The sequence below is a fragment of the Balaenoptera ricei genome, chromosome X, assembly GCF_028023285.1.
Source record: "Balaenoptera ricei isolate mBalRic1 chromosome X, mBalRic1.hap2, whole genome shotgun sequence".
NCBI classification, from domain to species: Eukaryota; Metazoa; Chordata; class Mammalia; order Artiodactyla; family Balaenopteridae; genus Balaenoptera; species Balaenoptera ricei.
In genome coordinates this window covers 8,741,055-8,761,764 of record NC_082660.1, presented here as the reverse complement: position 1 = coordinate 8,761,764, position 20,710 = coordinate 8,741,055, and the positions used below count along the sequence as shown (strand labels likewise).

The 20,710-nt window shown below is 44.4% G+C and overlaps 1 protein-coding gene across 2 annotated transcripts; it reads right to left on the bottom strand.

Annotated features, from left to right (window-relative positions):
* Nucleotides 1–4,065: 4,065 nt before the first annotated feature.
* On the bottom strand, nt 4,066–12,522 carry LOC132357687 (holocytochrome c-type synthase). 2 transcript variants are annotated; one of them, XM_059911355.1, is made up of 7 exons: nt 12,377–12,522; nt 11,657–11,800; nt 8,884–9,035; nt 7,594–7,742; nt 6,749–6,868; nt 4,960–5,046; nt 4,066–4,344 (listed from the first exon to the last, which is right to left on the bottom strand). In XM_059911355.1, the coding sequence occupies exons 2-7, from the start codon at nt 11,766–11,768 to the stop codon at nt 4,146–4,148; spliced, it is 819 nt and encodes a 272-aa protein (XP_059767338.1). In that variant the 5' UTR covers nt 11,769–11,800; nt 12,377–12,522; the 3' UTR covers nt 4,066–4,145. The 2 variants fall into 2 exon arrangements, with proteins under 2 accessions (XP_059767338.1, XP_059767339.1); XM_059911356.1 differs by having other exon boundaries at nt 11,657–11,734.
* Between the last annotated feature and the right edge of the window lie 8,188 nt (nt 12,523–20,710).

Here is a 20,710-nt window from a genome sequence, read left to right as displayed (position 1 = left end):
CCATCTGATGATGATGAAAGAAATCAGCCAATTGAGATGAGGTTGAAATTGAGGTTGGAAGGAAGTCATCTGGAGAGATGCAATCGACCAGGCACATGCCCAATCTTGCACTTATGGTGGTGAGTCCCAGTGGGGATTCTCTTCCTTGCAGCCAAAAGCATCCTGATAATATTCCATACCCAGCCACTGAAGAGCCACAGGAACTCATCACATTAACTTATCCTAAATGTAGAAGGAATAGCAATGTGTATAAAAGATGATTCTGCACAGAGCTCCAAAATAATAACCTTTAATCATCCATCAGGACTCCACTCCACTGTTACTGTGAAATCGTCACAATTCCTAGGTTATACCACTCAACATGAATAGTTTCTGCAGCCCCTGTCACGTGTGACAATGTATATGTTAAAGCATTAAGTAAAAGGTAATTATAAATGTAAGCCTCATCCCCCAAATAGATATAGGCTCCCCAAGAAGAAACTTGTCTTAGAAACTTTAATTTCCAGTACCTGCTATGATTTCACAAAAACAGTGGAATGCTTGCCATGTGATGTGTGTTAAAAACCTGGCAGAAAGTGCTGTCAGCTTTCTCTTCAAAGCAAGAGAGTAGAGTACAGAAGCATGAAGTTAGATGTTTTCCACATATACAAACGGCAGAGAATTTTATTTAAGGTACTATGGCTTCCCCTCCATTGCAGCAATAAAATGTGTCATTTCTGTTACTGGGGGGAGGGGTGGGTGGATAACTGAGATGTGTTGCTTTAATATACTATATATCTAAGAAATTATGTAATTTCGAAAATTTTACCTTAAGTAAGGAGGAATACGTTGCTTTTGAAATGATTTTTGGTACATTTTACTTGCAGTAAACATAACGTTGTAATATCCATTTTGAATCTGGATACATATCAAGTTTCCATGGAGGGGATACCTTTGTGGTCCTGAGGACACAATGAGCTACATTTCAAATTAGGAAGCACAAGGGTCTAATTATAATCTTTATTTTTGCCGAGTGGATCTGGCATATTAAGTAAACCAAATGTCACCCTGTTGTGTTTATATTCTTTAAAAGGTCAAAGACTGCTACCTGTCTTTTCCCTTTAGCGATTTTAAATAACATGAGCTCGCTTAGAGCAAGCACCTGATAATCCTTGCAGTTAACGAAAATCAGGAGGAGGCTCTGCTGTCCCCCCTCTAGACAGATTCTTCTTGGGAGAAGTCAGAGGGTGGGTATCATTTCTCAGTACTTCTTTTCTTCCTATCCATGCCCTTTCCCCCTTGGTGATGATGAGGCAATGGCTGACGTTCATTAAGCCTTTCCCCGCTGCAGGCTCTAAGTGCTTTCAGGTGGTTTGGGAGGTGATTAGGTCATGAGGGAGGAGCCCTCAGGAATGGGATTAGTACCTATAAAAGAGACCTCAGCGACCTCTCTCGCCCTTCCATCACGTGAACAAAACAAGAAGACGCCATCTCTGAACCAGGAAGCCGGCCCTCCTTACCAGACACCGAATCTGCTAGTGCCTTGATCTTGGACCTTCCAGCCTCCAGAACGGTGAGAAATGAATTTCTATTGTTTATAAGCCACCCAGTTGATGGTATTTGTAATAGCCATGTGAACGAACAAAAACAGTCAGTTCTATTAATTCTTTTTATGGCCAAGAAAGCTGAGGCCCAGAGATACTGAGATGAGTGAAGGGCTGAGTCGTGGTTCTAAGCCAGCCGTCTGCCTCCAGGACACTCATTCTTTTTTTCTTTTTCTAAAATTGTGGTATAATTGCCGTATAATGCCGTGTAATTTCAGGCGTACAACATGATGGTTCGATATTTGTATATGTTGTAAAATGATCGCCACAAGAAGGCGTTAACACCTGTCACCTTAGAAATTTTCTTTTCCTTTCTTGTGGTGACTTTAACATCTACTATCTTAGCAACTTTCAAATATGCACTACGGTTTTATTAACTGTAGTCACCACGCTGTACTTTGTACTTATTTGCTTTATAACTGGAGATTTGCCCCACACTCGGCAAGCACCAACGTCGATGTCAACGTCCTATCTACAAGCTCTGGTTTTTGGGTGCTTGTGGCTGTTTTGGATTCCGCATATAAGGGACATCATATGGTATTTGTCTTTCTGGGTCTGACTTATTCCACGTGTCATAACGCTCTCAAGGTCCTGCCATGCTATTGCAAATGGCAAGATTTTATTCCTTATTATGGCTGAGTAATAGTCATCTTCCTCTCTCTCCCTCACGTTTTCTTTATCCACTAGGCATACTGCTGCATTTTAATCTGCAGTCCCAGTTTAAACCCTCACCTCATTTGCTAATCCTTAGCCTTAGATGCAGTAGTTTGTTCTGATTCTGAAGAGTCTACGACTGAAGACTTAGTTTAAAACCCTGGAGAATATCCAAACTGATTTCAAGTTATAAATGAAATCTCCTATCAGAGCAGAGAAGTATTGATCCGTGGATACAATCAAGTATAATTTGGACACCAAGCAGCTCTTATATCCAGGGTTCTAGTCTTCTCTCGGAGTGGAGGAAGGGTGTACAAACGTGATCTTGTCATCGGGTTCACCTGACAGTTTACTTTAGAGGTGGTTTTTCTCAAGAAATACTAGAATCCTACAAAGGGGTGATTCCCTGCCTGCGGCTCAATTTTCAGTTTCCAGTTACAACACGTGGTTTCTCATAATAATGCCTTAACCTATACTTACTCAATGACACTTAGGACCAAAACACATGCCAACAGTAATTATTTTCCTCAGATTAGAAATATTTCATCTGTCTGATGGAATAAGTGTAAAGTTACTCTTAAAAGATTTTCAAAACCTGTTAACTATCAGCTTTATTTTCTTTGAAAACACACAAGTATTTTGAAATGTAGAAGAGTTTAGGGTTGTTGGATTTTTAAAAGTCCACACAAAACAGACACAACAAATGAAATTCATACCAAATGAATCACTCCAGACTGCTAAGTCCATCTACTAATTTAACACTACAGTATTCAGGACAAATGAGTTAATATTATTAACACTTAAAAAACCCCCCAAAAAACAACACCCAACAGTCATCTGTAACATGCTGCTATAAGCTGAACAACCAGTGTATGGATTACTGGTATAAAGAATTTCAATGGCAAACTTAGAGCTCCCTTAAAAAACAAATGTGAACGGAGACAGTGAGTCGATGCAGCCATTCTACATCTGGGAAAAATATTCTCCTTGTGAATTCTAACAATGGAAAAAATAGAATCGTGTTTTAGAGTGGGACTGTCCCTAGCACTGCGACTTCAGCCAGACCTTCCTGGTTCAGATGAGGCCGAGCAGAGAAAGCCTTCAGGCAGGGGAAAGAATAGGACTCAAGGGTGGGATTAAGTTGTCAAATGCCAGTACAGTGAGGTCTGCTTGCGGGGAGCAGAGTTACATATCAGAACAATGGGAATTAAAACAAAAATATTTAAAAAGTTAAAACACATACATACTCCAATGCACGTGCATCATCAAGTCATGGGGGAGCTGAAATTATTCTAGATCAAGGTCCAGTGTGAAAAATCCACATAAGCAAAAATTTGTAGAGCCAAGACACACTTCAGTTTGGCTGAGTGCATTTCCAGTGTGTGACTGCATTTCCTTCAGGGGTCACTACTATATTGCAGGGACTTTAGAAATGTTGGTAACTTTTTCAAAGGCGTAACAGAACACTTGTAATTGAAACACTGGACCAGGTCAAAGCTCCTGAGCATTCCATGGGCTTTCAGATCTACGTGTCAGTATTTAAGAGAGAACAGGGAGGAAAAAAGCAGCTCTCTTCATGTTTTAAGCAAAGGTCTTTCTTGGAGGTTGTTCAGACTTTTCTAGGTTAAATACACAGGCAATACTACAGTTAAAGGAAAAACTAAGGGAGTGCTTCCCACTTCTCTAAACGGGAAGAAAACTTAAAATGATGCACTATCAACTGCAAGGTGGAAATGGAACTCAGAAGAGCATGTGCAGAGTACCCTTTGCTAAGTGACATGTAAGGTGTGATGACCCCCTTGACATTCCCATTATATCAGGAGTGCAATTCAGTTTGGGGAAAGCAGTTTAATGTATTGCTCAGAAAAAAACCCAGTTTATATATTCCCATCTCTGACAAAGCAGTGGTTAGGAAGTCCAGCGCCACCAGGAGACCTTCATCCGGTCCCACACGGCCGAGAGCGAATCCAAAGCCGGCCGGACATCCAAGATGGTGAACTGGTAGTCTTGGTTGACCTCGCCACCATCGTAGTAGTCAATGACGTATCTGACTTCTGTCCCGCAACGGTTGACGATCCAGTCGTGCCTGTCAAAAGGCAGCTCGTACCTGGAATGAAAACATGCCGGCGGGGGTTAAAACGCTGGTGGGGCGTTCAGCTCGGGTTTAGGCGGTGAACAAGACGGTGAGGCCGCGCATGGGGAGGCCTGCTCTTGGAGCCCACGTCTAATGGGAGGTGAGACTCGGAGGTCAGAACAGTCCACAGCGCTGAAGGCAGGTGGGGCTGGAGAGCTGGAGGAGCCCCGATCAGAGGACAGCTTATCTGCTACAAGGGAATAAGGTCAGTGGTGGGAAAGACGCCCAGGCTTGGGAGGTCAGCTGAGGTCCTGCAGAAATGCGGGTGTGAGCTGCGAATCCGACTACAACAGGAGCGCTGACGGCTCTGGCGGACAGAGATGGAGCGTGGGAGGAGAGAGGGGACAGATGCGAGAACGCAGAAGATGACTTGCTTCAATCCTGTAAGAACCAGACAGGAAGCAGCCCGCGGCGCCCTAGGCAATCTGCCCGCCAGTGGCCGCCTTGAGGGAGCACAGGTCTACAGCTGAACGCTGATGACGTCTTGGAAGTTGGCACCGCAGTTCTTCCACTGTCTGGCTTTGGTGCCAAGAGAAAGCAGACCCTGACCTGAGGGACAGAAAAGAACATTTCTGCACTGACACTCACCCCATCCAGGAACGAATTCTTGCCCTTGGTGAATACTCTTTCGCTTTCCCTCCAAACCGGATCAGTGATGGACCACAAGGACACTCCCTAGAAATCCCCAAGGAAGAAAAGTCTATTAAAATATTTTCTTTCCCTTGAAAAACAGGGTGTGGCAGTTTCTAAATAATACACATTTTTCTGTAGGCATTTTACATAATATCACATTTACAGAGAAAGGTAACTTCGAAAAAATTCAAAGAAATACCCCAATTCGTTAAAAATTCTGTGCTTTACTTCTGGATCAAGTATGTTTCACTCCCCCCCCCTTTCCCTCCATACATCTGCACTGCTCTTGGCAGGAGTGAGGGAACAGGGCCTTTCCACATGGGGTGGGGATATACTCTCAGGAGGAAAAGTGTGAGGCATCGGGCAGCTTGTCTTGGCAGCTGCCGTCATTGTTGAGACAGGCTTCGGCCTGGACGGGTCTCTCTAATGAACTGGGAGGGAGAAAAGCACCCCGAGTGTGACGGGGCCCCAGGCGAGGACTAGCCAAGCTCCTTCCCTTCTCGGCTTTAACAACAGCACACTTTCAGCACAAGTCGCCGCAGACGTTCGTAGCCCCCGTCACGAGCCAGCCAGGAGGATGGCGCCTGCCCGTCCCGGGGAACTGGGAGGGGAAATGTGCTTGCAGCGTGGCTCACCCACCTGGCCCAGGCCCCGCGCCCGGCCAAGTGACACCCAGGGAGTGGCTAATGAACTCCAGAGTCCAAGTATGAAAAAACAAACAGAGCATCTTAAAAATCATTAAGTGGATTTTACCCAAGAAATTAATCACTCGCATTTTGCCGTGAATTAAAAATATTAGCCACCGACCATATGGTAAAATCTGGCTCCGTGGAGACTCCACCCCCCGCCCCCCGCTGCTCCAGGGGGAGCCCTCAAACCGGCATCATTCTGGAAATGCTAAGTTTGGGCCTCACCCCAGACTGACTGAATCACAAACCCTAGGGGTGAGGCCCAGCGCTCGGTATTTTAACAAACCCTCAGGTGATCTGATGCAGCTAAAGCATGAGGACCGCGGCTCTGAACAGGCTGATGGCCCAGCGCCACTAACGCGCAACTGCATTTGGCTAGAGTCTCCCTGAGAAAGAGGACCACGTGCAAAGATGCCGCTTGATGTTTGCTCCTAGTGGGGGTTCAATAAACGCTGCTGAGTGAACAAACAAAGCTGTTTTTCCCAGCTCCCTTTGGGCGGAGAGCATTTTAGAATCTCCCAGCCCCCATGCTCCGCGGGCAGTGGACTGTCACGCTCCTCCTGTTGACAGCTGGGGTCTACGGCCCCTCCCCTTGAATCTGCCGCTTTCTGGAACTCTGGCTCTGGGAACCCAGCCACCATGGTGTGAAGAAGCCAAAGCAGCCACATTTAGAGGCCACGGGCAAGCGTCCTGGCCGACAGCTGGCATCACTTGCCAGAGGATTCCAGCCCATGGCTGTCAAGCCACCCCTGACCACGGAGTCTTGGTGGCTGAGACCCCATGCATCAGGGAGCAGAGATGAGCCACCCCTGCTCTGCCCTTTCTGTACTTGGGACTCACCACACCCACGGGCATAATTAAATAGCTGCCATTTCACATGGCTGAGCGGGGTGGTCTGTCACACAAGTCACTGGAACAGGCCTACTACCTAAAATGTTTTATTAGAATAGCACATTGTTTGAATAAAATGCTTCTATATTTCTTTTCACAGAAAGTGGCGATGACACTAGGAAGATGCTGGAAGGATGTTTTTTTAAGACTTCAAACATACTTACGCAGCGTGAAGGGCTTCCCACTTCAAAATTTCCTTCCAGGCCTGCTCGTTGTTCTGGTTGTGAATTTTAATGATATTATACATGTCTTTCTGACTAATATCCTCATCCTTCCATGTCCACCTAGGAAAGAACATTTTGGTAAAACTTGACAAATATTACTGAGAGTGCCGTGTACTCATTTCATTGAGTCACCAAAAATCAGATTTACCCAAATATCAAGGATCCATCTATTTTTAAGGTGACACTTTTTCAATTAGCATCACGATTCCCTACCTTTCCCAAGTATTTTATATAGTAGTGTTACCTTTTTTTTTTAAACTATTACTGGCTATGATGGGTTAATTTTATGATGAGATTAATATTTAAATGGGCAGAGAGTGCCCAGATCTAATAGCTGAAGGCTGAAGCAGAACAAAAAGGCTGAGCCTCTGCCAGTAAAAGGGAATTCCTTCTGCCTGCCTGCTTTCCAACAGGGACATCGGTTTTTTTCCTGCCTTAGGACTTGAACTGAAGCGTCGGCTCTCCTGTGTCTCCACCCTGCCGAGCAGATTGTGGGACTTCTCAGGCTTCATAACTGTGAGTCAATTCCTTATCACAAATCTCTCTATACGTATAGAAAGACATACACATCCTGTTAGTTCTGTTTCTCTGGAGAATCCTAATACATTGGCCTTGCACTTATATTCTGATGAGTCTGAAAAATCAGTTGATTGTCATAAACATTTACTGTACGTCTGGGGGATTAAAAACCTCTTTCACATTTAATTCATCTAAGAATTAAATGTGAAAGAGGTTTTAGATTCACGAGCAAATTTATACCCTCAGTAATGTGCTCACTCACTCACCCTTTCCTTAACATCGCATTCCAGAACATCTGTTCGGAAGGATAAACCCACTTTTTATCTGAATCTGCCCTCGGAATAGACGACTCCTGTCTCACAGTAGATAGTGCAAACGGCTGATCGGGGGCCGGCGTCTGATTAGGTGGTGGCATCTAAATAAAATAAGTGGGTTTTTTAAAAAAAAGGTCAGAGATATAAAGTTGAAACAATATAATTAACTGCTTCCTAGAAAGCAAGGCATCACAAACACAGCACAGGTTCCCTATTAAACCAGCGACATCAAAGTTTCAGACCTCTCAGGTCATTTGGCTGTTTTTCCTTGTTGTTTTGAGTTCTCATAAATGGTAAATGCACGCTGTAGTTAAAAATTTGGTCTCCTGGGCTTCCCTGGTGGCGCAGTGGTTAAGAATCTGCCTGCCAATGCAGGGGACACGGGTTCGAGCCCTGGTCTGGGAAGATCCCACATGCCGCGGAGCAACTAAGCCCGTGAGCCACAACTACTGAGACTGCGCGTCTGGAGCCTGTGCTCCTCAACAAGAGAGGCCACGACAGTGAGAGGCCCGCGCCCCGCGATGAAGAGTGGCCCCTGCTCTCCACAACGGGAGAAAGCCCTCGCACAGAAAAGAAGACCCAACACAGCCAAAAATAAATAAATAAATAAATAAAAAAAAAAAAAAAAAAAAAATTTGGTCTCCTTCTCCTCAAGGATTAAAAAGTAAAAACTAATACCATGATGGGCAGGCACTGCTACAAATTCCTGGAAAAGAGAAGGTGGGGCTATGTATATATATGTGTGTGTGTATGTGTGTATTTATAGATAGGCAGATAGCAGAATACCACTGCTTTCTCGATGGCATTCCATTGCTGGCTGCCACGTGACACTGCACCACCCTAGTCACTGCCGTGCAGGCTGGCACCCAGGTGTGCCTTAAGAGGCGCCCCAATCTTGCAGCGTGCCTACGAGGTTTCCCCAGACCTCCAACACCTCTCCGAATTCTAGCTGTGCTCCTAATTGAATTTCCTGCCCTCCTAACAACTCTATCCCAAAAGGCAACGTCCTCTGGCCTGGCTTATTCCCGTTCAGCCCTCTCTGGGGCTTCGGGATGGCCCTTTGCTTTCTCAGGTGCTCTCTGAAACTACACTTAGTGACACACTCTAGATTTTCACTGTGGATGGAATATCAGACTTCTTTGTTTTAAAAGGACAGAAGAATCAATCCTACCAGTTTGTCTTGGAGTCTGTAAAAGCATCTCTGCATAAAAACTTTAGGAAGAGGGGCCGGGCGCGGATTACCAGGTTAGAAGGATCTAGGTTCTCCTTATTCTCAGCCATCGCGCCGGTGACAGGACACTGCACGTACTCGTACGCGCGTTCTTGGTGCGCAGGCACAGAGTTCGTTTTGCTCCCACAGGTTGGGTCGGATGGCTCGGCACTCACTTCACGGCCTGAAATAGATGAAGGGTAAAAACAGTGCCACCACAAAGGCAGGACATCTGCCTCTCTCATCCTGGGCCCTGAAGAGCTGAATGTCTGACCAGTGACCCACCAGCACAGGCAAAGCCAGGTTGCTACTGTTCACAGCTGCCAAGAGTTAAGCCAGTCAACATTCTAACATCCTAAAGACCAGCAAAAGGTTCGATAAATTTACTTTCCCCTTGAAAGAGAAACGGGTACCCATTGGCTTACTGTGTCATTCCCCTAGTAAAAATAAACCCCAAAGCCTCAGCATTTGCAAGAGAAGCTACTGCCCACACCAGGGTTTTAGTAAGGGGTGGAAGGTAGCTGCTGTGAGCTGCTACAGAGGAACCTCCGTGGGGCCGGGGCCACGTGTGACTGGGTCTCCCTGACTTTCTGTTCCCAAATTCCAGACAAGATCCAACCCCAACCAGGACACAGGAGGCCAGGCTTTCATTACTGATGCCTTCTCTCAGGGACTGGGGACAGGAGATAAAAAATGAGCAGAGGAGCCATCAAAAAGGCTACTGGAGAAAAGTCAGAATGCCACTCTGCTTGTGCTTTGCTCCAGGACTAAAACAGGGCCCAGAAAATTACCACTTGGCCGAGGTTCTATTCCCCCGTTATCAAGCAAGGGCACACATTAAAGAAAACGTTCCACAATCCACGTAGGATCCAGATGCCACCTAAGAGGAAAGGTCTGCACCTGCAAGAACAGCAGCGGGCAGGGTAGTGAGTGCCCAAGGATCCTGGGTGCTGATGGAAGCGAGTGTGCGGACCCAGAAGGCAGTGTAGACTCAGGAGGTGGGGGGCAGGCATTGGGAGAGCTACGGTCCAGGAAGACAGCGCTTGTGTAAAGGAACCCTTATCTTAAGCAGCAGCAGTTAGCACCAGGAATACACTGAATGCTGGGTGCCCTACACGAAAAAAGATAAGTTTCCTTTCACTTCCTTTCCTCTGCTTCTCCTCCCAGACCCTCATTCCCTAGGACCCTGTACAGCTGTCTACTCAGGGGTAGACGGAGACTTGTTATATCTTCTCTCCTCACCACCATTCCAAGTGCCAGTCTTCTCTGGGTCACTGATCCCAGCTGGGTGTTGGAGAGAAAATCCTGTTTACATTTTTCGTATTATATAACCACTAGCCCCTTAGATCTCCTACAGATACCCACATTCTTTCCTAATGCAAATTCAGCTGACGGCTCTCCTGGATACACAGGAAATGAAATCAAACCGTACACAGGGCTCTGTGATTTCCTGGGGATGCTCAGAGCAGGCACACACCTGTTTCGTCCAAGTCTGCCTCCATTCTTTCCTGTATGAAGAAACCCCGGAAGAGCATCGGACTGGTCCTTATCCAAGGTCCCAGAATTTTCGCTGGCTTTGCCATTTACTAGCTGTGTGACTTGTAAGTTTCCTTAACTATAAAACAGGGGGAAAACCTACCATGCAGGATTATGAGGATGAGAATGTAAACTCCACTAGGCAAAGGATTTTTGTCTGTTTCAGACACTGATGTTCTCTCGGTGCAAAAACAAACACACAGAAACCATCAGTGCCTGGCACAGAGTGGGCAGGGAGCAAATCCTTGCTGACTGACGGAGGGAATGAACAGCTACAACACAAGGGAGTGTCAGCACTCAGTAAGCACGCAACACTGCTTCCTGCCCTCAGGTCTTGAAACAAGAAGTCACACGTCAGGTGAATTCAGGCCATACTTTTACATGGACAATCTAAAGCGGAAGGTGGACCGATTAAAAATGAAAGCATTTCCATTCTCCCCTTTGCACTTAAAAAATGAACAGCAAGTCCATCATGCAATGACTTTTTTTTTTAAGACTTTTTTTGATGTGGACCATTTTTAAAGTCTTTATTGAATTTGTTACAATATTGCTTCTGTTTTATGTTTTGGTTTTTTTGGCCGTGAGGCATGTGGGATCTTAGCTCCCCGACCAGGGATCGAACCCGCACCCCCTGCATTGGAAGGCGAAGTCTTAACCACTGGACCGCCAGGGAAGTCCCGGCAATGCCTTAGTTTTACACAGAGAGTACTCCACCGGATGGAGGAGTAAAGCTGTCTTGGTAAAGAAAGACAGCGAGATCTAGACCAAGGTTTCTCAGCCTGGGCACTCTTTGACATTTGGGGCCTCTGTTTTAAGGGTTGCACTGTGCATTGTAGGATGTTTAGCAGAACTCCTGGCTTCTACTCATTAGATGCACCCTCTCCTCTCAGTTATGACAAGCAAAAATGCCTCCAGGCGTTGCCAGGTGTCCTGCGGGGTGACGGGGGGAGAACCGCTGAAGTAGACAACGGCAAACTTTGGGGGTGGGGGCTGATGTCTGGAAGAATCCCTCCACTCTCATGCACTATCTCCATCGTCACACTAACCCTGTGAGATATCATTATTATATCCTCAGCTTACAGATGATGGGTGGAGACTTAGAGAAGTAACTTGTCTACAGTCACATACTTGTAAGTAACAACCTAAGGAGTGAACCCAGGTCGCCTCCCTCCCAGGCCTAGGGGCCCCACTAGCAATGCTATACTGCCTCCTGAGGATTCTTTTGAGAATTCTCTTTTGTTTTTATCTCCTAGACAAATGGTAGATTACCTTTCATCTTCCCTTCATGCATTGGGCATCCCGAAGGCGGGGCTGCTGTCTGATGATCTGAAGCATTTGAGGTCTGAACTGCAACAGCAGGGGTAGATACAGACAAACCCATGGTTGGAATCGCAGTGTTGAATCCAAGCAATTCTAAATTCACAGGTGCCAGAGCAAAGAGATAGATTAATGCTGATGCCTGGGCTCCAACTACTCCCTCAGTTTTCTTAATCTGGCCAACCCTTGTTTCTCCTCCTCGTCATCCTTATGGAAATGTGCTGGGCAGGGACGCCACTTCGCCCGCCACTTCGAGGGACAGCTTTAACATGTCACCCACCTTGGGAAATACTAGTGTGAAATCTACACCACCTTTGGGGACACGTTTCTAAGGGTGTGCGGATTTCGGGGGTGAGGTGAGGAGGTCCCTGAGAAGTCATGTCACAGCGAGGGGGTGTAGGCCCGGGGTTGGGAGGAAGGGGGTTCTAGGTGGTGATCCGATGGGAGAAAGGAAGCCCACTGAGTCCAGATTAGACCCCCGGCCCTGGAGCTCAGCGAGGGTCTGGGGGTCTGGGAAGGGTATAGCATAGAAAAAAAGATTAGAGGAAGGAAGGAAAGGACAGTAGAGGGCAAGGCGTGGCTAGAGTCTTCCTCGCACGGTCCCCGCGCGTGCTACCGTCGAGTCCCAGGATCTCAGATCCCCACGGCCTCAGCCAGCCCGCCCCTCCGCACCTGACTCCGGTCCCGGGCTGCCGGCCCCGCCTCTAACCGCCAACTCCGGCGCGCAGTGGCAGCGACCCGCCGGCACCACCTTCCCCTCGCTCGATCACCGCTGGTTGCCCGGGTCACCGCTAGCTCTCTAGCGCACCGCTACTTCCTCTTCCGAAGGCGGAAGTTCCGGGCGCGTGGAAGGCGGGCACGCGGGCTGAAAGGGAAGGGCTTCCGTCAATCACGGAGGAGCAGGCCCCGCCCCCTCCCTCCTCGGCCTATAAGTGTGAGGGTCCCTCCCTGGCCCCGCCCCTCCTGGCCAGAGCGGGCAGAGAGAAGCTTCGGCTGGGCCAGAGAGTCGCCGTAGAGTGAGGCTCTCTAGTGTAGCTGCTTTAGGCTGCGGAGGCGTTGCTTTGGAAGAGTTCGTTTTAAAATTTCTACCTTTTTAATTGTGTCCCGTCAGTTTTAATTATAGTAATGACTCAAGAAACGTCAGTAGGTGTGCAGAACTGTGGCCGACTCTGGAGATCTAAAAATGAACAAAACAAGGTCCCGGCTCCCCAGGTCTTCTTAACTGGGTGTGTGGATTTGAAGGTCTGTATTTTCACTTGCCTGTAACAGAAATTTAGCATTTTTTTTTCCATCAGGAAGGCAGGCAACAAATCCTAGTTGTGTTAGCTATATGTGGCACTGATAGCACTCACAGAGAAATAATGTCACATATGATTGTTATTTCTGTCTCAAAATACTATTCATCACGACTTTGAAATTAAAGTAAGTTTATCTTGTTTTTTAAAGTGTTAATAAGAAGCATATGTCTTTCTGTATCACCGTAGTGGATCTGTGAAGTCTCTTTCCAGGAATCGCCCTCTGCCTAAGAGAACTGCTTTAAGCAAAATCACATTCCCTCTCTGGGGACACGCTGCAGCCTCTGAGTCGTCTCTGCAAGGGTACCTAAGCCCAGGCCCCTAGCCTCAAGCGGGACAACTCAGAAGGGCCATCCCAGCTTCAGAGCTGCTTCTAGGGTCAGCTGAGGCTTCCACTGTGACTGCATCACAGTTCGATTTCTCCCCTTGCCCTGTCTATCACTCTCTCGAAGCTGTTCATGAGAACATCTGTATGCACAAATCTTGTGGAGTCTCAGCCTTTTTAATAAGTGTAATTGTTATTTAGGTTTGGTGAGGCCGACAGATTGGGAAACGACTGCCATTAAAAAGGTAGTTTATTTTACTCACAGATCCCAAGAGATGGATCTGTGGGGCGCCACACGTGGAGGCGCTGGGGTTGATCACGAGGCAGGGGGAGAGAGGGGGACTGTGGGCATGAGCCTTTATTATGGTTTCCAGAAGAAGGAATGGGCAAAGCAGGGCAAGCAGGTTTAGAATTGGCGAATTTGAGTAATTTCAGCAGGCTCTGGAGCATAGGGGCTGTCCCCAGTTGTTTGGTACCTGGCCCTGGGGTGATTAGGGCAGGTGGATAGTGGCCCCGAGTATGAGATCCCAGAAAGGGAGGTGATTGGGGGGGGCGGTGTGAGCTTAGATGCTGAAGTCGGGGAACTGACCAGCCTCTAGCCAGAGCCTCAAAACTGGATCAAGACGGCATTTAAAAAAACCTATATTACATTGGTGTATATTTCCTGGGGAACCTAGCCTAATCTGTTTTTAAAAATATGTTGATAACTATATTTCAACATACAGTAGACCCTTGAACAACAGGGGCTTGAACTGCACATGCCCACTTATATGCAGGGTTGGGTTTTTTTCCCCCCCAGTAAATTCTACAGTATTTACTACACCATCTGGGATTGGTTGAACCGCGGATATGGAGGGTTGCCTATGGGACTTGAGCTTCTTTGGATTTGGGGATCCGTGGTGGGTTCTGGAGCCAGGCCCCCTCGGATACTGAGGAGCGACTGTAATTGGTTTATTTTGTAATTTCTTGTATTTTATTTTATGCATGTAAAAATATTATTCTGAGAAGATACAGACTTCACCAGATTCCAAAGGGTCACATGGCACCAAAAGGGCAAAAACCTTTGGTAATTGAAGAGACAGGCATGCAAACAAGTAACAATATTTACATCTCAATATATGTATGTGCAGACTGTTCCTGGCCAAAAAGGAAGAAGTGACTATTGTGAGGATGATGTGTAGGAAGTGGGTGGAGAGGAAAGTGTAAGTAACAAGAATGCTTTATAGAGAAGGAGCTGGAGCGGTAGGTGGGTGAGAAGACTGGCAGGACACCTTCGACCCCAATTTCCACTCTCTGAATTGTTTCTTCTTGTTTGTCCCTCCACATTCCAGGTAACAGGCTAACACAAACATGCACACACAAACACTTCCCTCTGCCAATAGTTATAAACAATTTTGTATAAATCACGGTTTAGTATTTACGTTATTATGACTCTAAAAATATTCGTAATGACCAATGATGAAATTTTTTCTTGTACGACTTTTCCACTAGAATTTAATACTTGCCTTGTTTTTCCCCTTTGTCTAGTTTTAAATGATTACCCGTCAGCATTGTAAATCTCCTCTCAATGCATTCAAATATATCACCTACTCTATATGTTTCCTTTTTTGTTTTTTTTTTTCCCTTGGGTCCTCACTTTTGAATAAACACCTCACCTCTGCCACTGCCCAGTTCTAGACTGTTTGGGAATGACTTCTGCCCATTGTCTTCCTGGGACTTGCTGTCAACCTTTTCCTGTCCTGTGCTGGATCTCTGGTTCTTGGATACCGTGTATTCTTCTTTGCACTGTTTTGGGAGCACATCAGTTTTTGAGGTCTGGAAAATCAAAAAATGTCTGTGTTTTACCCTCCCACTTGACTGCTAGCTTGGATATATAATTCTAGGTTTAGAGACATTTCTTTCAGAATTGTTAAGTGATGGCTTCATTGTCTTCTAATTCCCACTGTTGGTGTCGAGAAATCAGATGTCATTTCTTTTTTTTCTTCCTCAATATTTTTAACATCTTCTCTTTCTTCCAGTGGCCTGAAAAGATGTGCCTTGATATAGACCTCTTTGCTTTCACTGGCTTGGCACCTGAAGGGACCATTCATTCCGGATACTCACATCCTTCATGTTAGGGATATTATATTATTAATTTTCTTAATAACTTGCTCCCCTCCTCTTTCTTCATTCTTTCTTTTAAGTAACTTCTGTTACTCATATGTCGGATTCCTAGACTGGCAGTCTAAGTTTCTCTCATTTTCTATCAGTATTTCATTTTGTTTTATTTTTTAGGGTATTTAAAAAATTTCCCATCCATTTTATTAGGTTTATTTCTGCTCATGTATGAAATTTCCAAGACATGTGTGTATTTATTTTTATGTACGTGTGTATATGCATGTGTGCATTTGTGTGTGTGTATATGTGTGTGAGTATGTGCGTGTGTGAGTATGTGTTCATGCACATATACAAGGCAGTGTATATGGGTTTGCCAATCCATGGTAATGTGATATGAGCTGCTGCTGTCAGACCCAGGGTTTAGCAGAGAGGAAAAATTGAATCTCTTTTAGAGTTACAAACAGAATTTATGACTGGTCCTGGTAAAATGAGTCTCCTTTCCAAACCTGCAATTACTTACATTTACAGTGTTGCTTTTGTTCTCAGAGCTCTCACAATTCTCCTTTCTTTCCCATAATTCCATTTCTCCTATAATTCCCCATCTCTTCCACAATTCTCCATTCTCTCTCACAATTCCCTGTTCTCTGATAATATTCTGACCTCTTTTACAATTCCCCCATTTCTTCCCCAATTGCCTCCCCCCCACAATTCTGGGTTTTTCCCACAGTTCCCTGTGTCTCCCACATTTCTGTGTTCTTTCCCAGAATTCCCCATGCCTTCCACAATTCTTTATTCTTTCCCTCAGTTCCTTGTCTCACTCACAATTCTGTTTTTTCCCACAATTCTCTGCTTCTCCCATAATTCCTTTCCCACAGTTTTTGTGGTGGAGGGGTTGTTTTAATTGTTTTCTTAATTGAGATATAGTTGATGTATGTTATATTAGTTTCAGGTGTACAACATAATGATTTGATATATGTATATACTGGGAAATGATCACCACAATAAGTCTAGTTAAGATCCATGACACACTTAGTTACAAAATTTTGTCTTGTGATGAGAACTTTTAAGATCTACTCAATTAGTGACTTTCAGATATACAACACAATACCATTAACTACAGTTGCCATGCTGTATATGATATCCTGAGGACTTATTTATTTTATAACTGGAAGTTTGTATCTTTTGACCACCTTCACCTATTTCACCCCGCCCCCAACCCCCAGCCTCTGGCACCACTAATTTGTTCTCTGTATCTGTCAGTTCATTTTTTAAAGATTCTACTATAAGTGAGATCATATGGTATTTGTCTTTCTCTGTCTAACTTATTTCACTTAGTATAGTGCTCTCAAGGTCTTTTCATGTTGTCACAAATGACAGGATTCCATTTTTTTTGGCTGAATAATATTCCATTGTATACAAATACCACATCTTCTTTACCCATTCATCCATTGACAGGCAGTTAGTTTGCTTCCATGTCTTGGCTATTGTAAATAATGTTTTAATGAACGTGGGGGTGTGTATGTCTTTTCAAGTTAGGCTTTCATTTCCTTTGGATAAATAACCAGAAGTGGAATTGCTGGATCATGTGGTAGTTCTCTTCTTACTTTTTGAGGAAACTTCATGCTTTTTTCTTTAGTGGCTACATCAGTCTACATTTCCACCAGCAGCGCACAAGAGTTTCCTTGTCTCCACACGCTCATCCTCATTTCTTGTCTTTTTGATAGTAGTCATTCTAACAGGTGTGAAGTGATATCTCATCTGGGTTTATTTGCATTTCCCTGATGATTAGAGATTTTGAGCACATTTTTATGTACCTGTTGGCTATCTGTATATCTTCTTTGGAAAAATATCTACTCAGTTTCTCTTCCCATTTTTTAGTTGGATTGTTTGGTTTTTGCTACTGAGTTCTTCATATATTTTGGATAATAATGCCTTATCAGATATATGATTTACAAATATTTTGTCCCCTTCGGTAGGTTTCCTTTTCATTTTGTTGATAGTTTCCTTTGCTGTGCAGAAGCTTTTTAGTTTGATGTAGTCCTACTTGTTTATTTTTACTTTTGTTGCCATATCCAAAAAATCATCTCGAAGACCAATGTCAAGGAGTTTACTGCCTTGTAAACTTGTAGGAGTTTTCTAGTAGGAGTTTTATGGTTTCAGGTCTTACGTTTAAGTTTTTAATCCATTTTGAGTTAATGTTTGTGTATAGTGTATAATAGTGGTCCAGTTTCATTCTTTTGCATGTGGCTGTGCAGTTTCCCAACACCATTTATTGAAGAGACGGTCCTTTCTCCATTGTGTATTCTTGGCTCCTTTGTTGTAAATTATTTGGCCGTGTATGCATGGATTTATCTCTGGACTCTGTATTCCATTCCATTGATCTATGTGTCTGTTTTTATGCCAATACCATACTGTTTTGATTATGGTAGCTTTGTAATATAGTTTGAAATCAGACTCTGTAGTGCCTCCAGCTTTATTCTTTTTGCTCAAGACTGCTTTGGCTATTTGGGGTCTTTTGTGGTTCCATACAAATTTCAGGATTGTTTGTTCTATTTCTGTGAAAAAATGCCATTGGATTTTTTTTCTTTCTTTTTGGCCACGCCACGTGGCATGCGGAACTTCCCCTACCGGGGATCGAACCTGTGCCCCCTGCAGTGGAAGTGCAGAGTCTTAACCACTGGACTGCCAGGGAAGTCCAAAATGCCATTGGAATTTTGATAGGGATTGCATTGAATGTGTAGATTGCTTTGGGTTAGTATGATCATTTTAACAATATTAATCCTTCCAATCCATGAGCACAGAACATCCTTCCATTTATTTGTGTTTTCTTTGATTTCTTTAATAAAAATCTTATATTGGGTTGGCCAAAAAGTTCGTTCAGTTTTTCTGTGACATCTTTACAGCAAAACCCGAATGAACTTTTTGGCCAACCAGTTTTCAATGTTCAGGTCTTTCAACTTCCTGGTGAATTTATTCCTAGGTATTTTATTCTTTATGTTGCAGTTGTAAATGGGAATGTTTTCTTAATTTCTCTTGCTGCTAGTTCATTATTAGTTTATGGAAATGCAAGTGATTCCCACAATTCCCTGTCTCACACACAATTCTCTGTTCTTTCCCACAGTTCTGTGTCACTCCCACAATTCCACATGTATTCCACAATTCTCTGTTCTTTCCCACAGTTCTGTGTCACTCCCACAATTCCACATGTATTCCACAATTCTGTTTTATCCCACAGTTCTCCGTCTCTCCCGTAATTCCACGTCTCCCATAATTCTCTCTTTTTCCTACAGTTCTCTGTTCTTTCCCATAATTTCCTGTCCCACAAATCCATGTGTCTCCCATAATTCTCTGTTCTTTCCCATTATTCCCTGTCACTCCCAGAATTCCTCCTGTCCCCCACAATTCTCTGTTCTTTCCCAGAATTCCCACTGTCTCCAACAATTCTCTGTTCTTTCCCATAATTCTCCACTCTCACAATTCTGTTTCCTAAATTTCTTGTCTTTCTCATAATTTTTTATTCTTTTGCAGTACCCCATTATCTCTCACAGCTCTTGCTCCTCCATCATACTCTGTTCACTCCCACAATTCTCTATATTCTCTCAGTTCTCTCTTTTCCACAATTCTCTGTCACCCACAATTCTCTATCTCTCCCACAATTCCGCCTGTCTCCCACAGTTCCCTTTTTCTCCCACAGTTCTCTGTTCTTTCCCACAATTCCCTGTCACGCCCACAGTTCTGTGTGCCTCCCATAATTCTCTGTTCTCTCCCACAATTCCCTGTCACTCCCACAATTCCTTGTTTTCCCCACAATTCTCTATTCTATCCTACAATTCCCGTCTCCCACAATTCTCAGGTTTCCCCCATAATTCCACAGGTCTCCCACAATCCTCTCTTCTCTTCCACAATTCCCTGTCATTCCCACAATTCCACGTGTCTCCCACAACTCTCTGTTCTTTCCCACAATTCTCCATTTCTCCCAGTTTTTCTTCTCTCCCATATTACCACATTTATCACAATTGTTTCTTCTCCCATAATACTCTATTCTCTCCCACAATTATTTATTCTCTCTCACAATTGTATACTTTTCCCTCTAACAATTTCCTTTTCTCTCATAAGGTCCCAGTGCCTCCCACAGTTCCTGTCACTTTCACAATTCTCTGCATTCACTGAATTTCCTTATTTTTCCACAGTTGTCTACTCTGTCCCACAATTCTCTATCTTTCCCACAATTCTTTGTTTTTCCCCATAATTCTTAATCTCTCCCACAATTCTGTTTTATCCCAGAATTCCCTTTGTCTCCCCCAATTCTCAGTTTTGTCCCACAATTCTCTACTCTGTCCCATAATCCCCCATGGCTCCCACAAATCTCTGTTCTATCCCAGAATTCCCTTTTCTCCCACAATTCCCCGTCTCCCACAGTTCCTCTTGTCTCACTCAGATTTCTGTTTCTCTCTTAATTCTTTGTCTTTTCCACAATTCTGTGTTCTTTCCTAAAATTCTCTGTTGTTTTCACAATTCTCCTTACCTCCCACAATTTATTCTCTCCCCTAGAATCCCATTAACTTTCACAGTTCCCCTTTCTACCATAATACTCTCTTCTGTCCACATATCTTTGTTCTCACAATTGTCTATTTTTTCTGTCACTCCCACAATCCCCCTTCTCTCCCACAATTCCCTGTTTCTCCCATACTTCCTGATCTCTCTCACACTTTTCTGTTCTCTCCCACAATTCCACGTGTCTGCCACAATTCTCCATTTCTTCCTCAATTCTCTTCTCTCTCACAATTCTCCTTGCCCCTCCCAATTCTGTTTCTCTCACAATTCTCTTGTGTACAATTCTTTCTTCTCCCATAATGCTCTCTTCTCTCCCATAATTTTTTGTTCTTGCTCACAATTGTCTATTTTTTTCTTTCTCACAATTCTTTTTTCTCTCACAATGTCCCAGTGCCCCCCCTGCAGTTTCCCTATCACTCCTACAATTCCTTGTCACTTCCACAATTCCCTTTTCATGCAGAATTCTCTGTTCTTTCCAACAGTTCTCTAATTCTCTCCCACAGTTTCCTGTTTTTCTCATAATTCCTAATCTATCCCACAATTCTCTGTTTTTTCCCCAGAGTTCCCCTTTCTCTCACAAGCCTCTGCTTTTTCCCACAATTCTCTAACTCTCCCACAATTCTCTCTTCTTTCCCACAACTACCCTTGTCTCCCACAATTCAACTCACCCACAGTTTTCTGTTCTTTCTAATAAGTTCCTGTTTCTCTTCCAATTCTTTTTTCTCCCCAATTCCC

Bases quoted from the DNA above. Each gene is read 5' to 3' on its own strand.
- LOC132357687 (XM_059911355.1), bottom strand. From the start codon at position 11,768: ATGGGTTTGTCTGTATCTACCCCTGCTGTTGCAGTTCAGACCTCAAAT. The intron at 9,036-11,656 runs GTAATCTACCAT...CATCTATTTCAG, and splicing joins GCATGAAGGGAAGATGAAAG to GCCGTGAAGTGAGTGCCGAG. The intron at 4,345-4,959 runs GTGAGTGTCAGT...TTTTCATTCCAG, and splicing joins AGAATTCGTTCCTGGATGGG to GTACGAGCTGCCTTTTGACA.